We start from the raw sequence: 18,465 nt of genomic DNA, 5'->3' as shown, positions 1-18,465 counted from the left end.
TTCCCTTCATGTTTCACCAAAACAAGCATCAGGAAAAATATTTGAGCACACCTCAAAACTAAAACAAGCATTTAAATTCCATCCACCCAAGTGCTCGTAGTAGTTCTCTGTTGTTGTTGGCTCATTTAAAAAAAAAAAACGAAACAAACAAAACAGCACAAAAACACTGCCTAGATTTCGGGAACATTAAAACCAAACATTTCATAAAGATTGTGGCTGCTCCCTTCAATTCAGACTTGAATTTGCCTTCCTTCTGGAATACAGACTTCCTACTTTAGGCATCTATTAATGGCTGTCAGCTGATTATGATAATGTATATGTTATAATGCTAGCCTTAGGCCATTCTTTCCTATGTATTTGTTTCTTCTCCATCTTATTATACAGCAAGTTCACACACTCAGTAACAAATTATGAGCACATGCTACACTAGATACCTGTATTTCAATGTTTCAAATGTCTATGCCCAGTATGTTATTCAGTGTTACACAGCTCCAAGTGAGGATAAATATGAAACAACTGAACTTCAGTGCAGTACTAGGAAGAGTACTTCCTAAATAAAAAAAATTATTAACACTTTTTAGTAACATTAAGCTTTAAGAAGTTTGAATGACAGACTGAAATCAGAATGAGAGTGACTATTTGATTTTCTATTTGGAATAGCGATATCCTTTAAACATTCTATTTATGTACTTCTCAAAGTAATGCTGGGTAAAAACAGAAAACTGACGTTATCTGAAGTGATAAAAGATGCAATTTAAAGGGTAATTTATAAAAGAAAACAAGTCAAACACACCATTAAGAAAAGTAAAAACCAAAAGTGCTTGCTTACATGAAAAGCATTACAGGAATTACAGTATCACAACGGCTACCCTGCCATAATACCAGTGTCATCTTTATTCTAGTGGAAAGCCATCTGGAATAACAGCAGCTTTATCACCATTTGGGTTATGTGACTTCATGCTGTCTGCACTGATACAGAGATAACATCTGACTTCTTTCCCCCACTCCTTAGCATCTAATTACAAGTACTAGTGTAAAAATAGTCATTTTATTGTCTGCAATCCAGGATTTCCTTCATATGAGAGGAAATTCTGGAATACACTTTAATTTACAACCAAAATCAATTTAGATAATTTTCATTACATTACCTGACTAAATATCTACCTCAAGTAGAGTTCAACATACGTTGCAAGTTAGTGTTAGAAATGTTTTGGTTCAGAGTTAACTACTTATACATCTGCACAAGATACTTGTCGCTAATTTCATATTGCCTTTGCAGATTGTCATTTACAGGACTTTTCCCAGTTCTTCTAAATCACAAAGCTAAAACTGTCATTACAAATAAATTTTATTCTGTGAAAAGGAGAATCTTGGGCTCCAAAATATTACTAAACTAAGAAAAAAAAGTTAGAACTGGGAGATCTTCACAGTCTGAAGGGCAGATTTAAGCTTTTGACAGAAGTCTTGTAATTCTTAAATCCTGACCATTGCTCAGCCTGCAACCCCTGCTGATTTACCAGTCCCTCAGTGCCTTTTCTCTCTAGTACAGAATCCATCACCTTTTAAGTAGTATCTCAATAGAAATCAACATTTTATTGCTCCTAGGAAAAAAACATACAACAGTGAATAGTCCTGATCACCTTCAAATCCCACTAATCTGCTGCATTCACACAGTGGGTTAGACACCAGTATTCTCCACATGGTGGATGAGAGAACCGCAGGGCCTACAGACATTTAATGGAGCTCTCAGCTAATCTCCCAGTGCAGAAGACAAAAGAGCTGCACGGTGGTGTACACCTTCATAGTTACCACAAAGGAACCCTCCAATACTGGCAAAAAAAGAATTATATCATAAAAATATTTAATAAACAAAATTTTCCAATCCAGAATCACTAAGCAGCACAACAATTAAAAAGAACACATAGCAAAGTAATGTGCAGTAAAAGCCACAATGTGAACGTGTGATGTGGAGAAAAAATAAATTAATAAATAAATGCTGGGAACTTAGAATTTGGATATAGCAAAGTTCTTGGCAAATAAAATAAAATAGTCAACTTTGTGCTTTCCATTTGGAACTTCCGTAGTTGTATGTTTCTAGTTATAAAGGGAGCCTCAATAAAAATACTACTTTTGCCACTTCAATGAAACGCAATTGGCAACTTCACATCCAGATACGTGTGAACAGATGAGGATAGCTGACCAAGAAGTTAAAGAGTACATCATTCTACTTAGAATATATTTCTGACAAAACAAAAATTCATACCTTCTTATCTTTTTGAAATTATTATTAAAAGTGACATCTTACATTGTCAGCCAAAGACAGAATCTCCTTGTAACTTCTTTCTTTTGCATATTAAAGAGCACTTCTGTTCCATTATTAGTCACAAAGACAGTTTGCTGAATAATTTCCTTTGTTTGCAAGACTGCTGCAACAATAGAAAGAACATCTTGCAAAAGTAAAAAGGTCTTACTAAAATAATTATAAAAAAATCTGTGCAACTCAGACCTCAGTCAGATACTCAATCTACATTTCCATCAATTAAACAAAATCCATTACTGAGTTAGAAGCATCACTTCACATTCCTTCAAAACTATACAAATGAACAACGAAAGGTGAAAGAGACCTAAAAATAAAATACTGCAGTCGTTAATTTTTTGCTTTAATGTCACTTCCACATCATATAATCAACATTATATGTATCATAATACACTGAAGAGCTCATCAGTTACAACTCAATACCGTAAAAATTCATCATTAGTCTCTCATCTGTACAAACAGAACTTAAAAAACAGCCTCAATTAAAACATTAGTACATCTAACAACAGCCGATTTCAAGTTAAACTAGCAGCCTAGCTACAGGGCACTGCACAGCCAAAAAAAAAAAAAAAAATGTATTTTTTTCTGGGTTGTTTTCAAGTTTCCCAGATTCCTTCGTGTCCATAGGAAAGAACCAAAGGAACAACTTATATAATTCTCACAACATTCTTTAAAAAAAAGCAAACCATATTAGAATAAGCAGCAGACACATTTCAGAAAACTTTGTTCCTCTCTTCTGTTATATCAAGAATCTTAAGAGACTGAATGAAGCAAATTAGTCGCTGCTAAGGTAAGAAGGGCTCCTCTTTCCTTAGCCACACCTTGAATTCACACTGTCAAACAGGTAAGAACTTGAAAATAAGTGTATGTACAAACTGGCATTAAGTGAAAAACGTAAGTAAACAAGACATTAATCTATAATACAATGAAAAACACATTTTCCCATTTTTCAGCTTCCAGAATTCAACAGTGCGTCCATATGAAGACATGCAAACACTACAACCACTAAGCTGCATTAGACACAAAAGTCACAAATTTCAATGCTGTAATGCCAAATTTCTGAATAACTGATTATACTTCCTTTAGCTGGGAAGTGTCTTGTTCTATATTCTGCAGCCAGTAGATGTTACATAATTGCTTCCAAATATGCACATTTTCAAGACACGTGTAGTATAGTTACATACTTAAAAGAATCATTTATTTTAAAATACATGCAAATTAGTTTTTGAGGTTTTCCAGATAAGTCTTCCTACCACAATCAATATTTTAGACATGCTTCTCAAATATGTATGAATCTGCAAAAGGAAACCATACAAGCAGGGCACCACAGAAGTATTGCAAGCCTTCTTGCGCAGACTAGAAACAGACCTGCCACAGGCCATCCTGTCTATCTATGAAACCACGACAACATTATGTGAAGTGGGAGCAAGTCCTAAAGAAGACTATGGCAACACCTTTAGTTAGCAAATGTGGGTTCTGTACTGGAAATGTACTGATAACATATTCACATAAGAATTCAGATAATTGCAGATATTCTGTAAGCATTACAACCAGAACTGGCAAATTTTTGAGTCTTAAAAGCTAAAAAATAAATCTACAACCAAAATGAGTTTTATTTACTTCAGTGGAAGCATTGCGAACTTCAAAGAAGCTTTAGTGATGGTTTGAAATGAAAAGTCAACTCTTGTGCAACATTTGCAGTCTCAGAACTGCAGCATGGAATACCTAAGAATATGAAAAGAATGAAGGCAAGCTCTTAAATAAAAAGTGAAGTTTCACATGATTTAAATTTTAACAACTGAATATATTCAAAGGCAGCAATTTGTTTTGGGGGGTTTATTTTTACAGTTATGTCTTTATATATATATATATATTTCTGCCAGGTGGTGGTACCTGACTACAGCTACCCAGTGACTGTAGTAACAGTGCCCAAGTGGAACCCCTGAAGGAAAGATTAGTGGTAAATAATAACCGGTATGTGTATATATATATATATATAAAGACATAACTGTAAAAATTATATATATACACAAAAAGAAGTTTTAAGTGAATAATTTGAGCTAAACAGTGTGGCCACACACACACTTGAAGACATTTATGGTCCCTTTCCCATTTAAGCATCAGTCACCCCAAGGTTCCTACTGCCCTAGCAAAAATCAGTTGGCAAAAAAGATAACTGAGGAACAGGCTAGTTTCCTAAACAGAAAGAAAAACTCATCACCGCCAACAGTTATATTTCAAGTTTTAAAATCCTTGTATAAATTCTAATTACACTACATCGCTTGAAAATTATTTTCCTTTGCATTATTCATTGAAGTCAGGTCTGCTTGCTTTTCCCTTTTCAGTACAGGAAAAATAAGATGGAACATCCTGCTTACTGTATCAGTTGCTTCTTGATAAAATAATTGGAAGTACTATAAGAAGCCGGGCAAACGAAGCACAAGGTATTGGGTATCTTGAACTCTGATTACACACACTGGTTATTATTTGCCACTAATCTTTCCTTCAGGGGTTCCACTTGGGCACTGTTACTACAGTCACTGGGTAGCTGTAGTCAGGTACCACCACCTTGCAGAAAGCATTAGAGGATTCAAGTAAATAGCAAATGCAGAATCATTTTGTCAAACATATTGAGGAAAATGAGTGAAAAAATGTTAATCGTGCTCGAGAGTACACCCCAGGTTACACAGTCACATGGACACCAGTGAAAAGGGACTGAAGACTTTACTTTGCACTAAACAAGTCAAGTCTGCAGGGTTTTTTCCCCATGTCAGTGAATACTTAGTTGTCCATCAAACTTTAGCAGTGAGCTCATGAGCCAAAGAATCCTTGGTTTTCATAGCATGGTTAAGACATAGCAAAGAGGAAGACTTTTAAGTCACAGAATATGCACTTCTCAGCTCTTTCCTACACAAGCTTGAAATGAGTATCCTGGGCATCAGGGACAGAGCTAGAAGGTCCCAATTTGACCTACTCCAGACTCCAACAAGTACTCAATTTGGAAAGGCTTTCATATTCTGAGTTGGTTAGTATGAATCTGGAGCATGTACAAAGATCCCAACAATCTGATCCAGACCCTGGACACCTGGCACATAAATTCATCCTTAGGAGCCAGGCCATTTGTCAGACAAAACAAAGCAAAACATCTTGAATGCATACCAGATGACGTGAAGTCTTAGACAAAGTAATCAATATAGTAAAAGCAAGGAATCCAAACACTGCACAACTGAGAGGCTTGCAGTGTGACGGCAAGATCATTCTGCTTTACGTGCTATGTGTTAAGTATAGAGAGAGGACAGATTAAAAAAAAAAATGCACCTGTTCCCACATTCCTAAGAGAAGTTCGTCAGGGAGGTAGCTGTGCACATGCACACAGAAGGCTACAAAAATACACATGGATTTAAATCACATTTAGCCTTTGGTTAACCTATAACAACCAATGCTAAAATACATTCCAGGCAACTACTGTTAAAAATTTATAACATCTAAAATCCTAAAAATAAAAGATGCTCTCTCCTCAATTGAGCTTCCCAGCAATAACAATAAAAAACAAACAACTTCTGCATCCACGTACGCAGAAAACATTTTCTTAAATCAGTACAATACCCTGAAACAAACAGGGACAAGCAAGATTAATGGACTTTGCAACTCCATCAGCAGGCTTTCTGAACTTTCTAGTTCAATGAGATTCATTATTCAGAAAGAAAAACAGAGCCCATACTGTTATAATATTATAGAAGGAATAAAGAGCACTGTGGGCACTGACAACAGAAAGACAGAGATAGCAATAAAGGTTTTGATGTTTTGTTGCTTTTGTTTTTGTTTTTTTAATGGAATAACTTGAGTTTGAAAGAGAAGAAAAGCGCTTTAAATTGCAATACCATCACATGGCATACAAGCCTATATCACTCCATCAATAAATTATGTGGAAAAGACAACTTGTGGCCATAAAGCTATTTTTTACCTTAACTGGTAGACTTAATTTTGAGGGTAGCAGATAGGATGTACGTACGTTTGGGTTTGTTTTTTTTTGTTGTTGTTGTTTTTGTTTGTTTGTTTTTCAATACTTTTACAGAAACCTGTAAGAAATTACAATGGGAACACTATTCTGATCTAATGGTGAGTCGATTCAATGAACTAAACCTTAATGAAAATTATTTAAATAAATAAATAAATAAATCAGCTTTCAGTTCAGAACACAGTCAACAGCAACACCACTGCAAAAGAAGCAGAAACAAGCATTGGGCTGGTTAAGGGTGGGGGCAGAAAATAGAACTGTATCTAGTCATTTCATCAACTGTAGTGTACCGTCAGACTGCAACTCTGGTCATTTTAACTCAGCTTTAAACCTACAAAAGCCTTCTCTTGAGTATAGTTCTATTTTGTAGCCTATCAATTACAGGTTTTATAACTGATAAAGCTGTTTGCAAAGAATGAGTCATTAGGATCTCAAGAAAATATAGGAAGAAAAAGGCAGCCCACTACATTGCTTTTTTAAAATACCCTCACAACATACAGTCATTACTTGAAATCAAATCCATCTACAAAAATCTGAAAGTAAAAGGCCTTACAATTAACAACTGTACAGTTAACAGAGAGGCTTGGTATTTTACAGGTTTTATAGATAGAAAGATTATTGTGGTGGAAAGAGTTAATCAAAAACAAATGAAATGCTCACTCATGTCCTAGGCTTACACTAGAAAACTCCAAAGGGAGGGATCTCCAGAATGTGATCCTTCCCCAGTGGCAGTCAGCCCTTAAGTGGGGTCTAGGAGAGGTGCAGCCAGGATCCACCCCTTCTGGCCACACAGCTGAATTGCCTTCACCTGTGCTTCCAGGGCTGACCAGCTCCTTCCCCCAGGTGATCAATCAGTGGTTCAGGCAGTGACTCAACATTTCCCATACAAAGACTGAAATTAATGTATTTTGTGGTTTTTTTTCCTACCATGGCAAAACATTTTTAACAACCCTTGTTTAACTTAGTGAATATTGGAAATACTTTCCTTTTTGTGACAATGCATGTTTTATTTTGTAATTTCAAAATTTCACTTTATTTCATGATTTTATTTTTTTTTAATTTACAGTATCAGCATCAAAAGATTTTGCAACACAAATGCACAACACTAAAAAAAATAAATAATAATGTGTTTACATTAAGGAGCTGATAACTCACTAATATTGTTCACGAGCTAAGAAGGTACTTTTTACAAATTGTCACTTACCTTTCCTAATGCAGATTAGCTCATGTACACCACAAGTTCGTTCTCCACCTATTTGGAAATAAAATATTAGAAAATGTTAACAAATTAAAAGTAATTTGCTTCTTAGTAAAACTTGTAAGCAGTGGAAAGGAAAAAGCAGCAAATCTATCATTTAAGAAAAATGCAAATGATTGTTTTATCCAAAGAATGCTCTATATAAATTGAAGACTTGCTAAATAAGTAAATGTATCTTTGGCTTAATATTGTGAATGATAATCCAGTTGTAAGAGTTTTACAGAAAATTTATACTGACAAAATTAAAAATGGAAGTGAATTTACAGAAACCCTTCTAAAACTATTAATGAAGTATAAAGCATCATTCCCCATTTCAAAGGAACCATCATCTACACAAGATGTCTCACAACATCAGAAATGTTTGGAACACAACTGAATGCCAAAATAATTTTGCAGTATGTTAAAGAATAATAATTTTAAAAAAAAAAAATTAAAAATGCTATATCAACTAATATTTAAATCTTTTAACTGAGAACAGTGTCAGCTGCTGTAATGAGTTTTGAGAGGACACACATGTTGTAGTGAAATTTACATCCTAAATAAATAACTGTAAGAGAAAGAAAGATAAAAAGATCAAAAAAGTGGAATAACTCTTTTACAGCAGAATGCCCATGAAGTAAGAAGTTAGAAAACATACTCATTTTATTTGAGCTTTTTTCTTTTTTTCTAAATACTCAGCAATCTAAACTACAAGTCTTGAAGATACTTCTGAAAGGCAAACCAAATATCAGTGAGCTAGCCTGATGCTTTATACACTCATCATCATTACAAAAGACAGTAATTTCAAATATGCTGAAAAGAGAGTATTATGGACTGACCAGTACAAATCTTATGTTTTCCTTTCAAAAATCTTTTCAGAATAAGAAAACAAAAAAATAGGTTTAAAAGAATCTTGGCTTATGCCACTAAAGAAATCAAATTTGGGAAGATTGGGATCTTCTTCAAAGTCATTGCAGCCATCTTCAGGTTTTGAAAGAGACTTTAAGAGTGATCAAAACACTTCACCCCAGATTTTCTCTTCCCAGTAGATTTAATTCAGAAGTGAAAAAACAAACAAACAAAAAAACAAAAAAAAAAAACTAATGATAAATATTTTTTTTCATAAAATATTTACCTAGAAATAGTTCTGAGAAGACCAGTCGACAACACTAGACTTTCATGGTATGCTGCAGTCACTGAATTCAACAAGCACAAAATCCCATCATAAAATATTAATGTTAGCTATGGATTTTGCATCAGTAACTTCTGTTTCATAAAGGAAGGTTATTTTTTTCCCGATCATTTACAGTCTAAGACATGATGAGGTTTCACTAAATAATGCCTTTGCATTAAGCCTTTTTAATCAACTATGATATTATGTAGAAGATTTACACAATTTAACTCATTATTTTAATTTTGTCTTTTTATTTTCGTGGAATCTCCCAAATGCTATATCACATCTAATAGGTAATTAATCTTTTACTCTTTTTCTAAATGGCTTTTAAATGGAAAATGATTGATAAATAAAAATACATAAGGTGACCTACATGTTTTGTAAATAAAGTCAAAGAAAGAATCTTTTTTATTTAATCAACAAATTAAACACGCAAAACATTATCCTCAAGCGAGTTGGGAAGATTTTTCGTTTCCCTTGCGTGCTTCAAAAGAATTAATACATTTTTGACATCTTGCTTTTATTCACAGTTTAACAAATGAATACAATTTTCCTGTCCTTAAAGCTCCCAAGAAGGCTCTTAGCTTTGAATAATAATGAGCAGCAACTGAAAGAAATTAAACTGTAAATATGAAAATATTTCGCATGATGGTATGAAGTCAACTGTTAATTTGGCATTCCAGCAGTCTGAAAAGATTGGTCTGGACTGCTTTTGTGTTGGTTAGCTCGCAAATCTCTGATTGGTGCTATGACCTTCTGAAATTTTCAGTCTCTGAACATTAAGGTAACTGATGTTAACACCGTGGTAGCTCACCATAGTTTTACAGTTAACAGCCTGATTTAGATGTAAACTGTAAGTAATTCTGCTTCATATTGACTGTGAACATCATCTTTTATTTAACAATTTAAAATTTAAGCAATTTTGCATGTAAAACTACATAATACAACAAAAGGCAGCTGCAACATCTGATAAAGTTTAATTTTCCCAATTTAAAATACTGGTTTGCAAAGACAACTATCGCAATTTAATACACAAAAAGGTGAAAAGGTGTGCATTAAAGAAGATAAAACCACACCAGAATTACGCATCAAATAAACTGTAATATTTTGTATCCTTCTAAAGCCAGTGCAATTCAAAATCCAAAAATCACTGTTTGGGCTTGAGCTGTAACTCCACCACTAAGCGCTGAAAAGGACTAGCTAGAAATTTTTGCATTGGCATTGCCACAGACATTATCAGATTGGGAATGACTTCTGGCTCCGTTAGGAATTTCAGAGCAGGATCATCTTGCCAGTATGTTTCTCAGGGCCTCAGCCAACCAAGTTCTGCAAGAGATTCTGTGAACATCTTCTTTACACCCAGTCAGGATTTCATGTTTAGTAACTCACACTAGTTACCTCATGCTTTCACTGCACACCTCTCCTCACATGCCAAGAACTACAGCCTCCACCAGCTCAGCAGCACTCTGCTGGAATCTCTTCTTTGCCGGTCTCCCTCATACTGGGTTTACAGCCCTTTACATAGATGGCTGACATTGCCACTGAGGTACAGATGATCCATTTTCAACTTGCTGATCATCAGAACTTCAGATTCTTTATTTCAGAAACGCTCCTGCCCGCCTGTCCCCAGCTTGCAATGATCCATATATTTGTCAGTCCTGGTGCAGCACTTTATGTTTGTCACTGTTGAACACAGCCCATTCTTTCAGCTTCCTGAGCAAATCTGTTATAGCATCCCTGCCCTCCTGCATACTAACTGCTCCCCTCTCTGCTGTCACCCACATATACTCATTGAAGGTACATTCCATCCCTCTGACAAATTTGTCCAAGTCTCAGTTCCAGTATCAGTCTTGTGGTGCAAGTCAGGACGCTGTGTATAAAACAAGCTATTCTTCAGTTTAGCAGCAAATCCACACATTAGTACTTGCAGCAGAATTACATCACATTGCTAAAGTCTGTCATGAGGTAAGACTTTAGAGGCAGACGTTTTATGTGACAAATTACTTTCCAATTGAGGTTTGCACTTTTATTAGCATTTTCATAAGCTTGGACAACATTTAGTAAACATTCACTTAATATTTTACTCAACATTAGACAGTTATTTCTTCTTTAGCCTAACCCATGATATCCCAGTGCAGAATTACAAAGCGATTACAAAGCAGCATAACTGGTAAGAATCTGGTTTTAAATGAATGGGTAGCTAACCATAGAAAAACAACAAAAAGAGCTGAAAACACTTCACAGAAGAGTAACTCTATAGCTTGTATCAGCATGGTATTTTTCCTTAAAAAATTAAATAGACTCATCAGCCCATCTTACCCACAACGAGAAATCACCTCTGCATTCCTGCAGCACTCTTTACAATTTTAGTCTACAAGTCAACAATACTGCATATGTAAAAAAACAAACAAATGTTCACAGTTGAATGCTTGGTATAAGTTAAAAAGCACACAACATTAGAATTTATTAGTAAAGAGACATCAAGTACAAAAAAAAAAAATCAAATTTTCTACCTAATGCAACTATTACATGCTCACACCTCACATATTTTGTGCAGTTTGTGTCTCCTTTCTGTGCCTCTGCCTCAAAGGATCAAACAAACACTGAAGGCACAGTGAAAAGAAAAAGAAAAACCATAAAAACACACAATACTTTTTGTATGCAGAGTAACATTAAAAAGAAGATTCTTGGACTGGTAAAAAAAACAAACAAAATGGATGGAGAACATTCACAGGTGAATAAAGAAAGATCATTCACCGCTGAACCCACTAATAAGAGAAATAAGTATCTGATTAAATTAGCAGCAGAGGTGTTCAAGATGAGACGTTTTCAAGAGTAAACATTATAAAAACAGAAGGCTGATCTCTACTGTAAAGATCTCTCTTCTGCTAGCAACAATTTAGAATTATTATCTATTAAACCCATTACCTATAGATAACGTCATCCATCTGCACTGACTTAATATTTTGCTATCTGAACATGTTGGCAAAGAAACTTTTTTTTTTTTTTTTCCACATATAAAACATTTAATTTTTAATTATACTTTTACTCAACAGCACCAATGCCAATAACCAATGAATTAGCAATCAATGACAAGTAATTAAGAATAGCATAGTCATTTCTGTTTCTCAAACAAATTGCATGTTCAATCCTACCCACACTGAAACAAATGGAATCTGTGTGTCCAATTCTGCCCACACTGCAAGTAAATGGAAGCTGTGTGTCCAATCCTACCCACAGTGAAATAAATTGAAACATCACCACTGGTTATAAGAACATGAAAATATTATCTCAGCTTCCTTTCTACCCACAATCACAAGACACTTCTCTTTCCTCACTCTTCTGACAACTGAAACACAATTATACCTTGTTGTCAGTCAAGTACTTCTTCCAATAAGACTTATTAGTGGAAATGAAGAGGTACGGGATATATAACATTACATATAAATGGTTTCAATCAGAGCTAATATAAAACCACTACGGAGATTCTTTTTTATTATTATTTATTTATTTTAATATTTTAAATAAGAGTAGAAAGTGAACCAGCAGCTATAACAGTAAGACAGAATAAACACTGCAAATCCACATACACTACCATCAAATGCTCAGGAAATGAGATGTCGACAACAAAAATTGATAGTAACAAGATAAAAAAAAATAAATTAGTACGACTTTCAGCTAATTCCTACCATTTATTGTTAGCTAATACCACTGAATCAATGCTCTAGAACAAAGTTTCATAACAGAAAGCAAGCCAAGGAACATATCTTTATGATTAATAACCCATGGACATATGCATAATTTATTTTAGAAGTATATATTGTAATAAATCAGTTATTCAAAGAAATTGCAAGAAAAACACCCCCATGGAAATAGCATGTGTAACCCGCTATTTCATATTCTGGGTTAAACAGTAAGCTTATTATACAAAGAGAGATTGCTAGCAAAAATTTGTATTTCAAAAGATTCCAGTTAGAATGAAAAATGTTTATTTTAGACTACAAAACAAAAACACTTGTAAGATATGTGTCAATCATTCTAAACCTATCATTTTTCACATCAGAGGACGTTCCTCAGCAGATCATAACATATTTGCCCACAAATTCAACATTCATTTGCTGGCTTACAAATAATCATGCCAGTTTCTCCATCTCACTTGAGAGATGGATTTACATGGACAGCAGAAAACAAACATCTCTCATCTCCAAGAGTTAAATACTCAAAGATTAGAAATGGTGAGGATTAAAAGCTGACTTGAAATCCCCACTCCAATCCCCAGGTGCACATTTGGTTTGACACACAATATAAGACCTCTGGCCTCTTCAGTGCGAGAACTGACAGTGCCCAGGAGAAAGCCTGAGAGAGTCAACTCTGGGTCACTCCCATCCTTCATTACAAAAGCTGGAAGAAGTCTAGTGAGTCGGCTGGGAATTAATGTGAAGAGAAAGTCTGACCCAAGAGTTACAGCAGTTGAAAGAACTCCAGAAGACAGCGAGATTCTTTCCTCTTAGTTATAAATCTGTATTTTGATGGACGATATAAGCTAGCACTTTTAATCAGGTAGACACTGGGTGTTCGCTTTCCTGCATGTCCATCCTGAATGCCAAGAGCTTCAATTTGCAATAGTGCCAAGCATTCAAAATGAACTGCATTCCAAATTTTCACTCTGAACAGATCATCTCGTTTTATGTGAAGCACAACAGTTTCATCTCAGCCCATGGGGAGTACGTCAAAAAGATGTCTGCAGAGTATTACAGGTTGGATTTTTTTTTTTTAAAAGGCACCCCACTGCATTACTTTAAAGTACACAGAGAACTACTGGCTTTTGAATTTCCATCGGCCCAACAGTACAGTGGTGACAATGTAGCACAAATCCATCCAGGAAATTGTTAATTTTGCACCTGGAAAGTTTTCAATGTCATCAGCAAATAATGCAAGGGCCCATACTTAAAATGACAACGGAAAAAAATTAACACCTGATAACTCTTGCTGAATAGTTTTCATTTTGGACAATGAATGAGCATGAAACATATTAAACAGATTCTGTGTGACTGATAAAACCAGATAGCTCAACAATTGATCCACTCCACACTTAACAAATGCATTTAAAGTGGGTCTAATGTGGATACAAAATGTGGCTTCTCACATTTAGACTTTACCTTATTTTGCTTGACAACTTACTTGGCTGCACCAGTTCAGATTTAGAAGCACAACTCAATCCCATCCAGCAGTTAGCCTATTCAGGTCAGCACTAACCTGAGGATCTCCTTGCCCTCTCACACCCTCACAATGCCTACTGCAGCAATACCCCCAGGTAAAGCAGAAGTCAAGACAAAGCTATTCCCTAGGGCAGACCCAACCCATGTGTCACACGTGATACTCATTTGTAGGCACTGCACATTGCTCATTCTTCTTTCCTTGGTTTCTTGTCTGAATTACGAAGCTGATGACTATGCATAGTTTTAATGTTATCCTTATGAAGCAGGGTTCTAACACCTCTCTCCTCTTATGTTCATAAATGAAAAGTAGCTTCAGTCAGTACTTCTGGCTTTGTTTCCCAAGAAATTGCGGGTTATATAATCAAAAAGTCTGTTTTCCACCCCATTCTTCCATTGCTGATGAGTTCACTGGCTAATTAATGCTAAAATTGATACAAAGTTGTCAGAACACAATACTTTTACGATTCAAAGTTTCATGAAAATCAGCAAGCATCTACAGCACAGCCCCAGATCTCACCAAGCCCAGGGGCAGCCAGCCTGCTGCCAATCAAACAGCTGGTAGATGAGGAATGAAAGGGAGGACGAGCTTTCCAGAAACATGGGAGAGTTGAAGGTACCCCAGAGATACTCAGGAGATGCAGGGACAAAATGAAAGGTACTCAAAAGCTTGGACATGTGAGGAGGACCTCCACATACTACAGGAGGAACCATAAACAGATGAGAAAGTGTTACACTGGTAGCATCACAAGGAGAAAAGATGAAAAGCCATCTTCATTAGTCTCATTTCTCACGCAATAATTTATAAATTAGAGCACTATGCTATAAATCTTCCTTCTGTACTACATCCATCTGTCTGTATGGCCCACTATTCCCTTCAACGCTACTTCTGAATTCTTAGCACTAATGTCATGAGGAAAAATAACTACCTAAAATGGTTCATCTCTAAATGCATTCTATTCCTTGAAAAATGCACTGTTTTGTACAGTCTAAACCATGTTGCATATTCAAGTGAAGTCCAAACGCAGCAGAAATAAATCCATGAGTGTACACAATTCTACCTCAGGTTATAGAACCTCCACAGTGACCTTTATGTTTCTTTGCCATCCTCCCTGCAATATGATTTCCATTGTTAGCTCCTCATACAAAATCAAATCAAAACTCTTAAATCAGGTACCAGAGTCTTGCTATTGCTCAGAACAGGATAAAGAAACCAAATGACTGCCGCTACAAGGAACATTACCATGGTGACATTGAAGGACTCTCAGAAACAGCCCCCCAACTCTCGCTTTTCCCAACCCCAGCAAAAAGCCACAGGACCCCAGGCCCAGGCAGCTGTAGGTAAGATGACCTCTGTCAGACCGTTGGCCATTCCGTCTTACTGCTTTTCTTGGTTATGGCTGGCTCCCCACTGTACTTGCCATCCCCCCCATCCTGATATTCTCTGTATTGAACAAATTTGCTTCTTCCCCAGTTTGTGAAAACATTAAGCGATAAATCATCCTATGTCTCAAAATACACCTGCTATGAAATACTAATTTCACTTATGAAGAGAAATATAACAGAAATAAGAATTGTAAATAAAATTGCTTAATACTATTTTCGCTCAAATTCTTCCCATTACTTTCCCCTCTGCTGTTTCCAGGCAAATCTGGAATTGCCTAAACTATGCAAACTATGCACCTGATCCCTGTAGAACACAAGGAAAACAAAAACCAACACAAAGTAACACACATTACTTTACACGACATTATCTGTCTAAAGAGAAAGATTGAACTGCTCTTGCAATGGCTAAATTAGGGTTTTGAGCTTGGTCACCTGAAGAACCCTTACTTTTTAAAGTCCCAGCAGTAACCATAATGCAAAAAAAGGAACTAAGTATTGTCACTGACCACAAAGATATGAGTCCCTAGCCATTGCCAATGGCTCCTTACTTCTCTCAAATGCTTGATAAAAAAACATTAAGTTAGAACAAATGTAAGCTGGTATGCTCATATAGCAACAATGAAAAAAAGTGCTTACAGACTTCTAAAAGCAGCCAAAAGCTCTACTTTTCTTGCAGATCACAGAAGCATATTTTAATTTGAACTCTTTTAATTTTGTGCACTCTTCATGTATATACGGGGCTCCAAAGGCATTTTGAACTATTTTATACTTATTTTTCAATTTGTAGTTTATAGTCATGCTTATCTCATATGGCCTTACCAAAAATTAAACATCCTCCTCTCCGCCCCCCCAAAATCTATGCAACTGCACAGTCTTTAAAATCATGCAAAGTATTTTATTTACTTGATTAAAAACATTTACATATGGTCATTAAATAAATTCTATATTTTGACATTTTTGGGTGTGATCCTGACTCCAAGAGTCAGTATTCACCCAAACCAAGTTCATGTTTTTAAACAGTGTTGAGCAGTAAACAGTGTTCATCAAGAGCAGATACTGTAACACAAACAGAAGGAGTACACTGAATAAAAACTGGAACACCTACTAACAAACCTACAGCAGTCAGCTATTCCATTGAGAACATGGAGGATTCCTGCTGCAGAATACACCAGGAAAATATATTTTGTTTTCTGTTTTCAGGGAAGAGAACTAAGTAAAAAACCCAGCAGGTCAGTTTCACGATCAGATACTTCTACCCTGCCTCACCTTTAATTGCATAAACTATGAACCACATTTTGAACTCATGGAATGGTTTGAATTGGAAAAGATTTTAAAACCTACCCAGTTCCATGCCTTGGGCATGGAACCCTCCCAGCAGACCAGGCTGCCCAACGCCCTGTCTAAACCAGCCTTGAGCACCCCCAGAGCTTATGTCCCATTATGCTTGCTTCAGTTCTACTAGATATTTGTTCTACTTCTGCAGTCTGGCCCCAGTGAAAAGCACTGCATTCATTTCACAAGTTAGACTGCTTAATTCATTCATGAGCATTTGTTTTAATTTTTAAGAAGTAATATCTGAAATCCCCTGAAAATACGAATATTTATTTGTCATGAATATTTTCCACTCTAAAAACAATTCTTGAGGACTTCTGGAATTATGTAGCCTAAGAGAGAAACAGAGATTTTGAGAGTCTGACCATTGTCTTTCTGAGCTTGAGTAACTTAAAAACTCCACCCAGCAGGAATGTGGCTACCTTCACGCTAACGCTAAGACGGCTTTTCAGCACTGGCCAGCTCCGGTCCTGGCGCGCACAGCTTCCGAGGCAGGCTGAACAGGCAGCCCAGCCCTGCCGGCGCAGCGCAACTTCTTCCACAGGCCTGATTCACTAATTCACGGCAACTGACAGCACAGAAGCATCCCGCATACAAAACAAAGGGGAGCTGCTTGTTTATTTTCCCGATAGTTTCCCTAGAATCCTTTGGCTACGACAACAGAGGCTTGCAAAACCAAGCACTGCGGTGGTCAAAGAGGCATATCCTAAAGCCTCGTTTTCCTGAAACTAAAGTTCTAAGATTTTTTTTTTAAGGATATGTAACAAAGCATACAAACACTCTCAGAACGGAGAAGGAAGGTTTCAAAACAAAGCCCTTCCTCCCGCGACAAGCAAAACCAACAAGTGCCGAGCGCATCTCACTCCTTTGTTGCTCTCCCGAGTGACGGGCAGAGGCCAGAGGGGCAGGCTAGTTGTAAAGCAGCCCATCAAGTCCCCCGGGAGAGGAAGGTTTACACCTTGTCGCGACCGACACCCACCCCCGGCGCTGCTCGCAGGCACTCTCTGCCCGCAGAGCCCTCCGGCACGGCCCCCCTGCCAGCCCCGACCCCGGCAGGGCCGCCGAGCTCCGGCACAGCCGCCCCAGCCACCTCCAAGGGCGGCTCACGGCAGCGGGAGGAGGCTCCGGACACGACGCCGCCGCCTCCGCAGCGCCCACGGGCGCCCGCCCGGCATCCGTCCTCCTCCCCGCGGCCGCCGGGCTGAGCAGAAGGGAGGACGGGGAAGGAGGCGCCCCTCGCTCCCCTCAGCCCGGCTGCGCCCCCCCCCCCAGCCGTCCCCCTCCTCGTGCCCGGGGGAGGGGAGGTGGTCCGTGGGAGGAGGGGAGCGAGCGGGGACGAGGGGAGCCCGTTATTGGCCTACTTACCATCAATCGCCATGATCCCCGCGGTGGGCCGTACCAACTGGAGCGCACGCAGGAGAGGCGCTGCCGAGCGCCGCGTCTGCCAGACGGGAGCGCCGCGCGGGGCCGGGCGGGGGTGGCGGGGAGCGGGTTGGGGTGGGGGGGGGGGGGGCGGGTCGTTGGAGCGGGCCGGGGCTCGTGACTCCTCCCTCAGCCCAGCGCGCGCACGCGCGCGCTCGAGCGGCGGCCGTTGAACGGGCGAGGCGCGCGCCCGTGAGCGCCCAACGGCTCCGCCCCGGCGGCAGGTGGGCGATGGACAGGCCGTGCGGGGACGGCACCGCCCGCTGTGGGCTGCCGGGGAGGCTGCCCGCAGTGATTGAGGTCGGGGGGGGGGGGGAGTACACGTGACGGCCCTCCGGCCGTGTTGTTAAAAGATCGATTCCT

The 18,465-nt window shown here is 38.0% G+C and overlaps 1 protein-coding gene across 3 annotated transcripts in view; it reads right to left on the bottom strand.

The window, feature by feature from the left end:
• Positions 1 to 18,164, bottom strand: part of SYT14 (synaptotagmin 14) — an 82,732-nt gene extending 64,568 nt beyond the window's left edge. For all 3 annotated transcript variants that reach the window (XM_072332515.1, XM_072332516.1, XM_072332517.1), the window contains exons 1-2: positions 18,046 to 18,164; positions 7,540 to 7,587 (exon numbers count right to left, since the gene is read on the bottom strand). In XM_072332515.1, the coding sequence (XP_072188616.1) occupies positions 7,540 to 7,587; positions 18,046 to 18,058 (61 nt within the window). In that variant the 5' untranslated portion in view covers positions 18,059 to 18,164. The remainder of the gene's footprint in view (positions 1 to 7,539; positions 7,588 to 18,045) is intronic.
• Between the last annotated feature and the right edge of the window lie 301 nt (positions 18,165 to 18,465).

Source organism: Excalfactoria chinensis, chromosome 3, assembly GCF_039878825.1.
Source record: "Excalfactoria chinensis isolate bCotChi1 chromosome 3, bCotChi1.hap2, whole genome shotgun sequence".
NCBI lineage: Eukaryota > Metazoa > Chordata > Aves > Galliformes > Phasianidae > Excalfactoria > Excalfactoria chinensis.
Note: the sequence above shows the minus strand (reverse complement) of the source record. Positions and strands in the feature narration are given on the sequence as shown.